Here is a 14,870-nt window from a genome sequence, read left to right as displayed (position 1 = left end):
TACAGTATGTGTTTGTTCCGTCTCCTCAAAGCTGGAAATATTAAGGAAGATGACAATGATTTCACCCTGTTGGTGGCACATTAAACCAGTATTGTTCCCCCCTCTCTGGAGTTTGATTCTTATGTTTATGCTGTCTAATCCAGAACTTTACAGCAAAAACAATATTAAAAAAAAAGGAAAAACCGAGCGAAAAATCTCCAGTTATATTCTCTGGGAGAGAAAACTGAAGACGCCCGACACATATGTCCATATTGACGTTTCTGATTTGACGAAGAGAAGGGAAGCACTGATGAACCCCGTTCCCAGATGTTGGACCAGCTGAGGCGGCTGGGGAACGGGGTGCACTGTTAAATGTGAATCTGAGGAGGGAAGAGGCTTAGTGACCGACGCTGGAGCCGGGGGGGTTGTGGATCCAGTCGAGGACGATGAGTGACAGGCTGCCAATCATGAAGATGACTCCCACTACGAGGAAGATGGCCGCCTGAGGGGAGACACACAAAGAGAGACGGAGGAGGGATTAAATTAGTGATTTACAGCCGGGGGGCTGCAGAAATCTCTGACAAGTCAAGTTTTGAAAGTGTTATCTGCTGCATACATTGAGAAAGACGCTGAGAGTGTGTGTGTGTGTGTATGTGTGTGTGTGTGTGTCACACTTACTCCGATCTTCTGCGGGGAGCGGAACGGCACTGACTTTACCAGGCGGATGTAAAAGGCAGCAGGTAGGATGAAGATGAGCATAGTCGCTGCAGAGGAACCTGCGAAGAAGAAGAAAAAGAGCAATTCAGCAAATTGTAGTTTTCTTCAGATAATTGCTATTTTAAATATTAGATATTGATGTAACTAAGTTGTACAGGAAAAAAAAAACATGTTAATCTTCACCATAAGCAATTGAAAATAAATGGCGAAACCAGTATTTTTTTTAGTGTTTTTTGGTGTGAAAATGCTGCAGCTTAACGTCGGCAGGATGTTGCGACGTATTTGCAATTTTCAGTGTGAGTGTTCACGTGAGTGTCACAAAGGACATCATAGCTGACGTCACCCGGCACTTTAAGCCTCTGTACATCTTTACTTAATAAAACGACCCCTGACCTGAAAGTGCTCATTGGGCCTGGAACGGCCGACTTCTTCTTACATCATTCATTTTTTTTCAGTTTGATCTGAAAAGCAAAGCTGTCCCTTTCGTGTACGTCAAAGACTCACCGATGAAGCCGAAGATGTCCCTGATGCTGGGGACGAAGATGACCAATATGTTGTTGAAGGCCAGGACGGCGGCGGCGATCAGCATGTGGCGAATCCAGCTGAACTCTCGCCCGCTGAACAGCAGCGTGGTGATGGAGGAGCGGATCTGGGGACACAGAGCATTGATATTGACGTCTCTGGCTTCATCATTTGTACTAAAACAAAGTTGTATAAACTGACTGAGATCGGGGGAATGTGCAACTTGTGACTTCAAAAGGTATCAGTTTGGTTTGCAAAATGAAAATCATTATTAAATCATTATAACATAACATATGAAAAGTCCAGCACTAAATCCAGCATTGTTACTTTTCTGCAGACAAAGAAACAAGCGGCAGCATTCTGGCCTGTGCCCGAAGGCTGATTCCCAAACTTGGCCACTGCCTGAAGTGTGTCAAGTGCTACGAGGGCAAGTGTGTGCATGATCGTGTGTGTGTGTGTGTGTGTGTGTGTGTGTGTGTGGCGGGGGGGGGAACTAAGAGAACCAGGAGATCCCAGCTAAGACGCCTGGCGCTGCTGAGCCACAGGCAGCCTTGTTCAAGCCTCCAGTGGGTGAAAGGTCGCGGGTATCAGGTGAAAGGTCGCGGGTATCAGGTGAAACCTGCGGCTCCGTCGGCTCGCAGGCCACCGTGGGGGATGGTTACAAGGGGCGGAGCTTACGGCGCACATTCAAAAAGCCACGGGAGATTATCTCCCACGGCGTAATGGTAGCATGGGATTGCATCAGCCGGCAGTGAGAAGAGGGCGGGCTCGCCTGCAGGGGGAGGAGTCTCATCACACGAAGCTGCCATTGTCACTTACAGTTTTTTTGTAAAGCCGTGCTTCCTCTTTTACTTACTAATGCCGCATTAAGGCAGCTGAAGACCACCAGTCGCCATGACACCACATTTAATTACAGCTCTGGCCGACACTTGTGTGTGGAGAATGAAATAAGAGACGCAAATGGAGTTTAAGTGAAAGTTTTTCTTGCGTAAACCTGAACAGGACGAAGCATACATTCCACAGTCGCCGCTGGTCGAACACCACATGCATTCTTTGTAACCTTTCAAGTTTGACTTAAGCACAAGATTTACGTCCAGTTAGCACGGCACAGTGGAAAAAACATAAATCACATTAACTGGATTTTCTGCACCGTCAGATTGAACCATAGTGACCTCAGCCATGACGGTGAGGAGGCATCGGAGCGGCTTCTGCGTTTCACTGTCCACTCCCCAAAAAAAGGGTCTCCACTAAATTAATTTCGTACGTGAGATATTGACAATGATTTGATCGCATCCCTCCTCCCAAAGGTTGTTGCATAATCAGGCCCGGCTTGGAAAACTAGAGCCTGGGCGCGGCATTTCTCTCCAGGGCCTCAGACTATTCAGCACCCGGCTGTTACCTGGTGCAAAGCCTTTGGAGTTCACCGTGTGATATTTGCAGACTATTTTGGATCCCTGACTCTTTACCTGTCAGAGGCCTGCACACACAGTGTGTGGATGGACCCAGCCACAACTGGGTTCAGCCGGTTAGCAACAAAGCGGAGACTTCGTAGCTATGTAAGCTTGTTCTGCAAAAAGACGTGGCTAAAAACAAACCCTTTGCTGCAAACAAGGATTATGTTAAGTCAAGTTGCACACGCATGGAGGTGCTCTGGTATTTTCAAAGCAAAAGCAGCAGACACTGTGAAAGCGGTTAAATATAACAGATGCTGGGTGTGAAATGAAACTACATGGGGAAGGTCCCCTTTTCAGTAAAATGGTAAACAAGGAACGTCACATCCAGGTGTTTCCTCATCAACCGGAGAGCTACTTGAAAGTACACAGCCAAACACGACAGAAGACAGAAAAGCAAGACCCGTTTAAAAAACTGCACCAAAACAGTGCAGTCCAGTGGACTTAGAAAGGGAGAAAACTCACTAACGTTTATTAATAACACTATTAATATTTCTAATTTCCAAATTGATGATGTTAAAAGTTAGACTCATTCATTGTTTTTGACGAGGAAGAGAAACAACATAAAAAAACAGTATTTTCCCCAACCTGGCAACCCAAAATGTTTTTTTAATCAATGGCTATAAACCTGCAGACACCTTTTTTATGGGTAATGTTTATAACTCATCTGCAAAGTTGTATTATTATTATTATTAAGGGTTAATCAAGCCAAGTTACAATCTACAGAGAGAGGGAGGGACTGAAATGTCCTTGAAGACAAACAACACTGTTGCAGCTGTTTGGACTGGACACAGAAAGACGTGCATGTGTTGCACTGATAAAAACTTTCATTATCCAAATGCCTGTCACACATTTAAGCTAACAGGGGACGTTTAGCTAACGCAGACCACTGCTGCTGCTAATAGCGCGCAAGCTAGTTATTACTATGTGATTAACAAGCTAAACTTGTACCGCCGGTGATGTAATTACTGCGTTATTGTTGTGTGGCAAAACCAAAGATAGTTACACTTTCGTTTTTTATTTAACATTAAATAAAATCTAAGTAAAATACAACTGTCCACCGACCCAACAGAAAACAGGTGGCAAGATTATCTTCCATAAACTAAAGCAAAAGTAAGAAAGGAGAAACCAGACAGTTTACGAGGCTTCAGAGAGAAGCGCTCAAGCCAGCGCTACCGTCTGAAGCGTTGCTACGTGGTGGAGGGACATCAAGGTGGCGGTGCTGCTGTTATTCGGCTCGTTTGTAGCCGTCTCCCATGGTTTCAACCTCCAGCTGGAGCCTGAGAACTGGGGCATGTTTGACTCCACATAAAGCCCTTTCATTATGTACTGGATCCTGCAAAGCCCTGTGCGATTTGGCCTCTGTTAGCATCCATCCTTCACGTGACTGCACACACACACACATACACACACACACACACCTCAACACATATCTCCAAACGTACCCCCCCCCACACACACACACACACACTAAGGCTCTCCTATCTCATAGAGAACTTCCCCACTGGAGCCAAGGACAGCGTCAGACAAAGCGAACGTTAATCTCTCGAGCTGAAGGTAGACAGCATTTCCATCGCAAAATGAAGGTCAGGAGGATTCAAGGCCAGATTCTCAAATGTCAAGCGGAAAGTTGGCAGAGGGCGACCGAGCGGTTCTTTTGATTCGAGGCCTCACGTGCGTCCAAGGTCGGCAGTCTTTCGCCCACGTTACCGCAACGACGTTTAATTCACTGCAAGGACGGCGACTGTATCGGTAAATTAAATATTCCCGACATTTCTAATCAGAAATTCGGGCACGAAATCAACTTTATTACACTTCATGATCGGCATTAGCGAAGGTCAGCCATTTCACATTACTGTCTCTCAGTACCGTTATCAATGCAGGTAGAAGCAAGCCAAACCGGTTTCTAAAAACACATTTGCCTGACATTTTCTTTTTCCGTTGTTCCTGTTGCAAGCGGCTGCAGTGGGATTCAAACTCCTCACTCAGTGCGTTTCTGCCTCTTTCTTTCACTGACCGACGTTCACCACAGCTGCTTTGCCGCATCCCATTTCAGTCTTGTGTTTCTCCGTCCTTATCAAATGTTTATCCCCTCTGTTATCTCCTCCCTCCCGCTCCCCTTCTGCATTTCAATTACATTTGAAATGCAGAAGGGGGAGCGCCATTCCAACCCAGCCGGGTATCAAGCTTCCTCTAAAAATCATGAATAAGTTTGTGCCGGGAAAAAGGAACAGAACGTTACGTGTGTGTAATTGCATATTTGCATGTCCCCAGACTAACTACAGGGTTGTCTGTTTGATATTTTCTGGAAGTCAAAAAGGCACAAAGATGAGTAATCTGTTTTAACTTTCATACCATGTTGCTGTTAAATTATTTTTGACATAAATGTTTAGCTTTCTTGAACGCACTGTAAAACGTAACCACATTTACAAACGTGCCACGTGTGGAAACGACGCAATCCTGTGCAATTTTGATAAAAACCTCCCTTTATAAATGCCACCGCGGCAACATTAAAAAGCGACGCGTTTTGCACAATTCATCCTTGTGCAAGTCTCTAATATTCCCCCATGGCATTTATGTATTCAGACAATCACGGGATTGTTCCTCACTATCTTCGATTCAGATCCAAATGCAGATTTCTAACAGCTCTATTTGTATTTGGCGGCTTCTGCAAAGTCTCTAAATACAAATAGAAGCGGCTGGTTTGTGTTTCTCCCCCTCACCCCCTGTCTCGCCCCCCTCGATGCCGGCTCACCCCCTGTCTCACTGGCTCCGCCTCTCTATCTTCCTGAAGAGTGAGGGTTTTTTCCACTGTCCACTCTGAGCCTGTAAACTTCCACTGCAGACTCCCCCTCCCTTCCCCACCCCCACATACTGAAAACACAGCAGTATCTGCCGCCAGAGAGTGTGTGTGTGAGTGTGTGTGTGAGTTAGAGGGCTTTGAGGGAGAACGGGGGCATCAGCTATATGACTAAAATGAAACAATGTGTGTGTTTGGATATGAGCCAGTTCAGATAAGTGTGCACAGTTACACTCTGTAACTATTGTGTCAGTGTGTGTGCTGAGTCCAGACATAACATGCAGTCCATGCTGCATCATTCTCCCAGCACTTTCCTGTGACCGAATACCAACGTCTTTGCCGCCCTCTGGTGGCCGCCTTCTGCGCTGGCAGCCACTTCAGACATTATTGCAAAATTAGCACATGTTTGTCTTTAAATAAATATGTCTGTGTGTGTGTATGTGTGTGAGAATGGAAGCTAAAAACAGGGCATGCAGTTTCCTCTGGCCAGTGGCCATTTTTGTTCCCCTCATGTCAGGCAAGGGCCAAGCTAAAATTAGCCTGTGCACATATATGGGCCGGGAAAGAAGAGGAGTGTGCGTACGTATGTGTAAATGAATGTGACTGGGGCGACAAGTCGGTAACTTCTGACCCCTGCTTGAGAGAAAATTGGGAAACAGGCAAAAAAAAAGAGAGGAAAAAAGTAAGAAAGGCTTTAGTGTTGAGATCTCAAAGTGTGCGTCGTGTTATTGAGAGGCGTGGCCGTTTATGACCTCAGCCTGCGTGCTCCGGGATCTGAGATGACGACTCAGGTCAAGTGCCAAACCAAACAGCGTGCACTTAAAAAATTAAAATCCGTACCAAATAGCCAGGAAAAAAAAAACTAGTAAGATTGACTGTGCAGAAAACACAAAACCCAGTCTGTAAGCAGAACGGCCCAAAGTGGCAGTAAGGTGCTCCTGAATGAAAGGTTTAGCAAAGAGCTGGTTGGCGTCGGGTGGAGCGCGGCGGCCAGATACCTAATTACTAAGGTGGTGTGTGTGCGTGTGTGTGCGTGTGTGTGTGTGTGTGTGCTCTGACGTGAATCAAGTTATATCAGTGGCTCAATTTAACGACGCTGAGAGAGATGAAACAGCCGGGAGGCAACATGGTCTGCCTTCCAGACCCAACTACGAGCGAGTGTGTTTGTGTGATGTACTTACGGGGAACAGCACGATGGGGACCGTCAGAGTGACGGCCGTGAGAACAGCCAGACGCACCAGCAGCAACATGGTGTCAAACTTATACACCTTGGTGAAGGTGTGGAGCAACTCGGCCTCTACGTTGTCTGTCGGGAGGAGAGACAAAGGAAACATGTGAACGAGAGGAGACGGACGCCATGGAAAAGCAAAGTCATGGAATCTGTTCATGAGATCTATTCCCCTCCAACTGAAGTAAGCAGCATATGTTCTCCTGCTACTCTTATAACGACAGCACGACCCAGTGGACAGCTGGGAAATGCAGTTTATTGAAACATTTGAAATAATGACTTTTCTGGTCTGGTTCTGGCTTGTTTGACACCCCTGGTCCAGAATATATAAAGCACTGGTATCGCTAAACTATCCGTCTGTTTGTCTTTTAAGCAGAATATCACCAAACCTCGGGACATCTAGTCCGCACGCTACTGCTGCTCTTACCGTAAAAGGTGAGGTAGCCAAACAGTGCCGACATCATGTACATGACGAGCATCATCAGGATGGACAGATTGGAGACGTTCTGCATCTTTTTACGGCTGCGACTGTGGAAGAAAACACAGATATTTAGAGGTCACCGCTTCTAAAAAGATATAACGGGTACAGACGTGCAGGAAAAAGAGTCTCGGATAATTACGTGCAGATTGAGCTTCTTCTCAACTGCTGATACTTACTCTTTAAGCTCACTGTAGATGGGCAGGACCTCGGGGTGGCAGACAAAGGCGAAGGCCAGGATGGGCACTGTGTACGCCGTCTGGGGGGAAAACAATGTGCAGAACATGTTTAATGTTTAATGTGATGTCATTCTTCCAGCTGTTTGAAAGACACGTCTGACAATAGATAGTGCTGTGTTTCCAAGGCTCAGGGGAAAAAAGAGTAAAGAACAGAGGACACTGTCCCTTTAAAACCCAGAAAAAAACCTTAATCCTGCACCTGAGCTCCTAAAACTACAACTGACATGCGACTAAAAGCCCCCAAAATAGCACAAAAGCAGGTAGTTATCTCATCAAAGACGATAAACCGACTGCTTCGCCTTCTAAACAATGTGAAAACCAAAACCTCAGCTAACCCAATGGGAACATAATGCTGCGTATATTCATCTCCTGATTTATGATTTATGAAGTGGGCCCAGACACAAATCCCTAAAACGCACCCTCAAACAACCCCCACCTTCACCAAACATGTCTTGGCTTATTCTTGGTATTCTGAGTCTGTTGGCTTTAGCTGTAAGATGTGTTCAAGCCCACGTGTCTCCAGTTGTTTCAGATAAGCGTAGAGCATATACGTTCTCCCTCTCTCACGGTTTACCGAAGAAAAGGAGACTTAGTTCTGGCATTTACTGATTTTAAAAGGTGAAGCAACCATTGCGTAAATTGCCACACCCTCACAAAACACTCTGGGGCTGCATTTCCAGAGTCACGCCCGTTTACAGCTTTTGCCATTGAGACTTTAAACCCCACCCGCTCCCCCCTCTCGTATTCACGACACTGCAAGTGGGACAAATGTCGATCAGTGGGCTGTCGCCGCCGCCCGCACCTGTGAGTTGAAGACAAAGTATTTGGGCGTGCACATCTCCTCGTCGTCGGGGTGGGGCTCCACGTGGACGCCCGTGGAGGAGTGAGCGTCGGGGCGGCTGAGCGCCGCCGGGGAGACGTCGGCGCGGGAGAAGTCCATGTGCGCCGTGCTGTTCCGCGGCGTGTACAGCCCCGGCACGTCCGAGCCGTTCATGCTCAGGTTGGTGGAGTGGTGGTAGAAGAAGGGAAGAGGGCAGGGCAGCTGGGTCTTCTTGTAGATCACCTGGGGGAGGACAACGCGGAGTCAGGGGCGCCGCGCAAAAGACAAGAAAATGCACTTCACAGGAGTTAGCGTTGTGGCGGTGCTGGATTTGCTAGCGCTACGTTTACAGTCACGGGTTTCTAAGCGGGGCCCTCACCCTGTGGCGACCATATTGGAATGAGTCAAATGACTGCTAGTTAACAATATGCTTCTGCTGGGTTGTTGAAACTGCATTTCCAGATTTTTTTCAATTTGGGGTCAGCAGAAACAACCTGCGAACACAACAGCGACCCCTTTCACACACGTAGTCATTGCATCCAGTCTGAAAGTAAAACATATAGCAGCTTTAAAACATCGTATTAGCAGATGTGCTGCAGGCAAATGGACGTTGTGCCTTTAAGTGGAGCTAACACAGAAAAGTTTGAATTTCCATTGGTGGAATTTCCATCTGGTAGTAACGGATATTACGACATGTGCCTTCTCCTACCGAATGTTCAGCACAGCCCAGAGTATTAGCTCTGCTTCGGGCACATGGGACTACTGTTTCATGAATATATTTGATTATATTGAAGGACACAAACGGAGTATGATAACGTCTGTATCTCACCAACTACACGGAGCACAATCAAGTATTTGGCATCGATGAACTCATAACAAGAATATCAAAGACATGGGCACATGTGCAGTGTACAAATAAATAAAAAACAGTCCTGACTATCGACAAAAGTGTGAATTTTCATGTGGCAAAGTAAGTGTAAGATGACGTACCAGGTTTTACAGACTTCAGACTAATGGGAACTATGTTGTGGTATTATTCCTTATCATACTAAATGCAGTCATTGGGTACAGTTGGGAGGCCCGAATCCCACACAGAGCTCATGGTTTTTTGGATATCTTTGAGCGAGCTGAACTTACCACACACAGGAAGAAGACCATGCAGCAGAGGGAGAAGCCGCTGGTGTAGCCCAGGTAGCCTGTGAGGCAGAAAGCAGCGCCGAGTTACTGACCCGTTCCACGAATGCAAATCGAACGAATGCGCACCAGCATCTTAATTCCTGTCGCCATTTGTTCATTCAACTTCAGACACGTGGTTTTGATTCCATGTGCGTCTTTCTGTCTCACTGTTTTCATTACATAACCTGTGCATTGGGCTCAGTGGGCAGAGCCAGTTGAGTCGTGTCTGACTCTTACATTCATAAAATTACATCTGGGGGGGCGGAGCTGGCTGCAGGCTTAATGGCAGTGTTGCGTTACCGTTACTCCTCACAGCGAGAGCTGACTAAGGGCTCCGGTCGTGTTGCATTACTAGCTGGGGACAGCTGCAGGAACTTAGGAAAGAAAAATGGATTCACAACGCAGGAAGTGACCTAGATCCCGCCTCTTAGAAGTCACCGGCAGTGTTGGAAGTATCTGAATGGCAGAGCACGTGGCGAAATAGCTGAACAATATTCAATTCAGTGGTGCAAAGTAAGTCCTTACCCAGATTTTTGAGCAGAGACAAAGGCAGGATGATCCCGATGGACACGAACACCACCAGGTAGTTCCCGTTCATGTACCACTCACTGCAAGCACAGCACAGGAGGTTCAGAGGAGCTCACGGCCTCCGCTGTATACACAGCACACATTGAATCTCCAAAAGCACACACACTCAGTCACACACACGCACTCACCCAGTGATTTGTTCCAAACCCAGAAAGGCTCGGATGACTTCGGGCAGCTCGTACTTCACGATGAAGAGGTAGCTGGACATGGCTGCAGGGCGGGAAGGAGAGCGCTTAGGCTTTGAAACGTTGCATTCACATACGAGCTGAGATACTCGGACAAAACGCACTGCCTACCTCCAATATTCTGCATGATTATGGATCCAAACGCTGCGATTTTGCCCGGCCAACCGAACGCTCGCTCTCCCAGCTTCTCGTAGATGAGGGATCCTGCCGCGGCGGACAAGTTGGATTAGTCACGGAGAACACTTCATCGAAACCAAAAGCAGAGGAAACAGGAAACAAAAAAGCAAATCCTGCTCGAGGGCCTATTTGACTCTAAATGGAACCATAATAAATCAATGGAAAAAATTATGCTGTATTGAAGAATACTTTCAACTCGAAATTGAGACTATAAACTAATGTTCACGATGTTTACTGAGGGAATAAATCAAAAGAGAAGTAGAGAAATCTTCTCATAGACTTGAATTTGACTTCTTTTTGCAACCAGAGGAGTCGCCCCCTGGTGGACATAAGAGAGAATGCAGGTTTAAAGATCTTCCGCATTGGCTTCACTCTTGAAGGAGGTTGCAACCCCTTTCCAACCTTTTATTGGGCTTGTGACCCCTTGTATGTCTATAAGTTGTAATCAGTTCAGTCAAAGACATCGTTTCATTTGAATAACCTTTAGAAAAGCATTGCACATTAATAGTAAATCACAAAAAAAAGAGGCAAAGATTGGAGAGTAAACATGATTGTATACAGCAGAATTTGGTAATGAATCTGAAGCTGATTTAAAGTACCCACCTCCTTCTTTAGCCGTCATAAGGAGCAGATGTACAGAGTATAAGGAGAGGATGGCCACGCCGAGGAGGAGGATTCTGCACAGAGAGGGAAAGCAAACGTTCACAAAACGTAAACATTTAAACAACTCGTGCATGAAGTCAGCTTTGTTATCTTGAAGGAAAAGAAAGAAGGGGAGAGTCTTTGTTCTGGTGCAGGAAACGTAGCGTTACCTCGACCTTTTCTGCTTAAATTTTGACGCCGAGTTTCCGCTCATGAGGCGGTCACGCAGCAGGGGCATGGTAACGGGTGTAGGGTGACAGCAGGGTGTCGGATGTTGGAGGGCACCCATGAGTGCTAATAATGCATGAGAGAGAGGCACAGCCGCTCTGTGTTCCAGAGGGTGATGGGATTTTAATTTGTGTCCCAAGCGTGTGTTGAGGAAATATGACCCTTACATTTAAGCACATTCAACGTGGATGGTAAGTATAATTATGCCATCACAGCTGACAGCGGCATAACCCATCTTTACAGCAACGGTTTTTTTTCCATTTCTTTTGTCATGTTATGTTTTTTTCTCTCATTTATTTGGGAAGGTGGTCCTCTTAATTTTTAACAATCAGACGTGACCTTTATGTCGCACAAGTCTGAGAACCTCTTCTATACATTACATGTTGTCTGAGAGGTAATGTTCCTGCTGTGTTCAAGTCCCAGTCGGATAAAGTCTGCTATCTTTCAGAAAAAGAAGAAATCGACTCAGCATGCCGGGTCCCGTCTGATCTCAGGTTCCCGAGGAAGAGGTTGAGTCTGGGTCAGTATTACATCTGAAGCTTTGCAGGTGGTTTTATGTGCTTGAACTATGGCCGCTCTCCAAGTTTTCCTTCTGCTGAATCTGGTTATAAAGTTTCACACGTTCACTTCCTATGGCCGGGAACACCGCAGACGGGGAAAGTTTAAATAGAACCACCAACACTCAATCAAAGCGGTCATTCATGTGTTTTCAATGCCGGGTGTGGAGGAATACAAGAAGCCTTCGGTCAGTCGCATTGAATATACCATATCCATGACGGAAGATGTTGCAATCGTACACATTTTTGTCCGAAGCACAGTGGTGTCGTAGTGTTAATAAATCATTAGGCCAGATGGGCACCATTCCTCCCCAGTCTGGTGGAACCAACCACCACATAATCCGTCTGCAGACAGGTTTGTACAACGCCTTGTACTTGGATACAGATTTTCCTGTGAGGTCAAAGCGCTCTAAAACTAAAAGGATGTACTAATGTAAGGATGACTGTGTTATTTCACTAGTAGATGGTTTCGGGGCTTTCATCCGGGATTTTAAGAAGACGATGTCAACCATTTTTAGGTGGGAAAAACGTGAATGAGTGCAATGCTTCTCTGACCAGTACTCACGAAAAGAGCACGATGCCGGTGTTGGCCATGGCGTAGGACAGGCCCAGGATGCCGCTGCCCATGATGGCGTTGCTCAAGTTGAACACGGACATCCCGAAGGAGGTGTGGCCGGGATGCTGCTCGGAGAGAAAGGAGAGAGGGAGGGAGATGAGGGAGGAATTAACACCATTAACGACGCAGAAGAGTCTGCCTTTGAAAGTAAAATCTCTCTCTCTCTCGATGACGCATTTAAAACTGGAAACTGATTTGTAGTCGGTGCAGATGGAGAGACAGTTTGGCAGCGGGTAGAAAACCACACAGGACTTTAATGCCAATAGTAAATACCTTGTCGCCCACAAGGAGAAACACACCCTGTGTTCCCCTACGCTGTTCAGTGAGAGTTATTATGTTTTATTGACTCCCCCCATTCTCCCTCAACTCGTAACTGCCAACATTTCCCAGAATGCCTTTAAAGTCCATCAAAGTCTCATCAAAATCCAAATTGCAGCGTGTACTTTTGGTTCGCTGACATACTGTCATCACGGTGACTAACAAGCTCCATCCTTTCAGTCAACTACTTACATATTCTTCGTGGTACTCCTCATACTTCTTCTTCTTCATCAACCCATTTGCCAGGAACTTCTGGCTTTCTCCGTCTTCATTGTCGTCCAGAAACTGACTGCAGGGACCAAGAAAAGAAAAAGTGAGTTCACTTTTCACTGTATGAGCTTCTATGACACTTCTGACGACACAACGTGTACAGATCCTGGAGACGTTGTGTTGTGTTCAAGAGCAGAACAGCCGTTCGATCAGCTGACCTCTGACCTCTGTCTGGCTGCTACAGCTCGGTGTGTTAATGCTTAATGTGCTTTGAGGGGTTAAACATCAACACACCTTGTCAATAACCCTGTTCGGTCACTCGCAGCTGCCGTAAACACTGCGCTAATGACTTCATTACTTTAGGGACGACCTCCGCAATTATTACAAATGACTAGAGGCCGCGTGGTAATGCTGGATGTGCCGATAGTGTTGAGGTTTACACATGAATGACGAGGTTACTGGGAGACGTCAGGTTAAAGCAGGATTTTGGAGGTTGTGGAGCAGAAACCTGCTTCCAGTCATAAAAAGTGTCCAGAAATCATGCTTTTACTGCAGAAGCCATGCTGGTTTCATTGGTTTCCTCCGAGCCCCTGATGTTCGCCACAGAAGCAGAGTTTCTAGTTTACACAATGGTTCACAATAAATGTCACGAAAACGTAAAAAGGGCATAAAATGACAAAATATGCCCGGAGTTGATTAACAAAGGCTACATCCACACGTATCTGTTTTTTGTTGTTTGAGTTTTAAAACAAAAGCGATCTTCCTCCATACGGGCGTTTCAGAATCGGTTTCTGACGCGGATCACATGACCATTCACGTACACTGGGCAAGCGCGTGATGATGTAAACAGGAAGCACATGTTCTACACACTGCAGTTGGTTTAGTGGCAGAAAATACTGCGGAGGGAGAACGGCTATGGCGAAGAGAGGGAGCAGAGATTTCTTCGCTTGGAGCGACGACGAGGCCGAACGTTTTTTTTAAATGTATTTGTTCTCTGGAGCGTTTCCAAACTCAGGGTTCATACACATTCTGACCAATGGATTTGCATGACTTTAAATCAAATTTCCATGACCAAACATTTTGTGAAATCTCAGTGTATACATGAAAACGTGAGAAAATGTAATATTTAAACTAACAATGAGAATTGAATGAATGAGAGACAATAGTTTGATTAAAAGAATAAACATTTATATAGGTGCCTGTATGTATGCCTGCTTATATTTAGAGCGTCTTTCTTTAAAAAGCATATTAATTATTTCAAACTCAGCGTGAATGAATGCCATGAACACATGAATATAACACATTTCCATGACTTTCCCAGGCCTGGAAATAACCATTTTAAAATCCCATGACTTTTCCAGGTTTTCCGTAAAAGAACCCTGAAACTCTCCGGCGTAGCGTGGACGCTCGGTTAAAATGGCGACGTAGCCGTGTGGCCGTGGCCTGAGTCTCTAACGGAGCTGTTGAGTCAAGCGGCTGCTCGTCGGGACCCCTCGGCTGCCGACCTGTCGGTGATGCCCTTCTCGGAGTCGATGGGCTCCGTGAAGCGGTCGTCCAGGCTGTCGTTGCTGTCGTCGTCGGCCTCCGCGGAGACTTTCCTCAGCTCGATGCGATCCACTGCTCCCGGCATCGTGGCGAGAGGCGGAGAAGAGCGGGTTTTCTTTTTAGGACTTCAGTTTTTACAGTTCATAAGGCGGGGGTGTGCCTCTTCCTCAACCTCTGCTAGACGAGAAAAATACCTAAAAACAAACAAAACAGGAAACATTAGCGGATCGTGACTAAGGCGGTTTTCAAGGTTTCCGTTCACATCTTAAACAACAGCGCGGGTCTTCAACAATCACTGGCAGGAGTGGCCACTTTCAGTTGATAGCGGGCCTGCGGACGCATGCATTGTGTGGCTTTATCATCCTCAACGGGGCCTTTTGGCCTTGAATAAAGA

At 46.2% G+C, this 14,870-nt stretch overlaps 1 protein-coding gene across 1 annotated transcript; it reads right to left on the bottom strand.

Annotated features, from left to right (window-relative positions):
* Positions 1–376: 376 nt before the first annotated feature.
* slc38a4 (solute carrier family 38 member 4) lies at positions 377–14,561 on the bottom strand (the record flags this gene model as incomplete). The annotated part of the gene is made up of 15 exons (XM_079236445.1): positions 377–481; positions 658–755; positions 1,201–1,345; positions 6,651–6,775; positions 7,125–7,225; positions 7,355–7,434; positions 8,217–8,477; positions 9,372–9,430; positions 9,936–10,018; positions 10,127–10,208; positions 10,295–10,387; positions 10,964–11,037; positions 12,353–12,468; positions 12,914–13,010; positions 14,437–14,561. The coding sequence occupies 15 exons, from the start codon at positions 14,559–14,561 to the stop codon at positions 377–379; spliced, it is 1,644 nt and encodes a 547-aa protein (XP_079092571.1).
* Positions 14,562–14,870: the final 309 nt, after the last annotated feature.

This window comes from Taurulus bubalis (assembly GCF_910589615.1).
Source record: "Taurulus bubalis genome assembly, chromosome: 20".
NCBI classification, from domain to species: Eukaryota; Metazoa; Chordata; class Actinopteri; order Perciformes; family Cottidae; genus Taurulus; species Taurulus bubalis.
The sequence above is the reverse complement of the archived record's forward strand: the minus strand, read 5'-3'. Positions and strand labels throughout refer to the sequence as shown.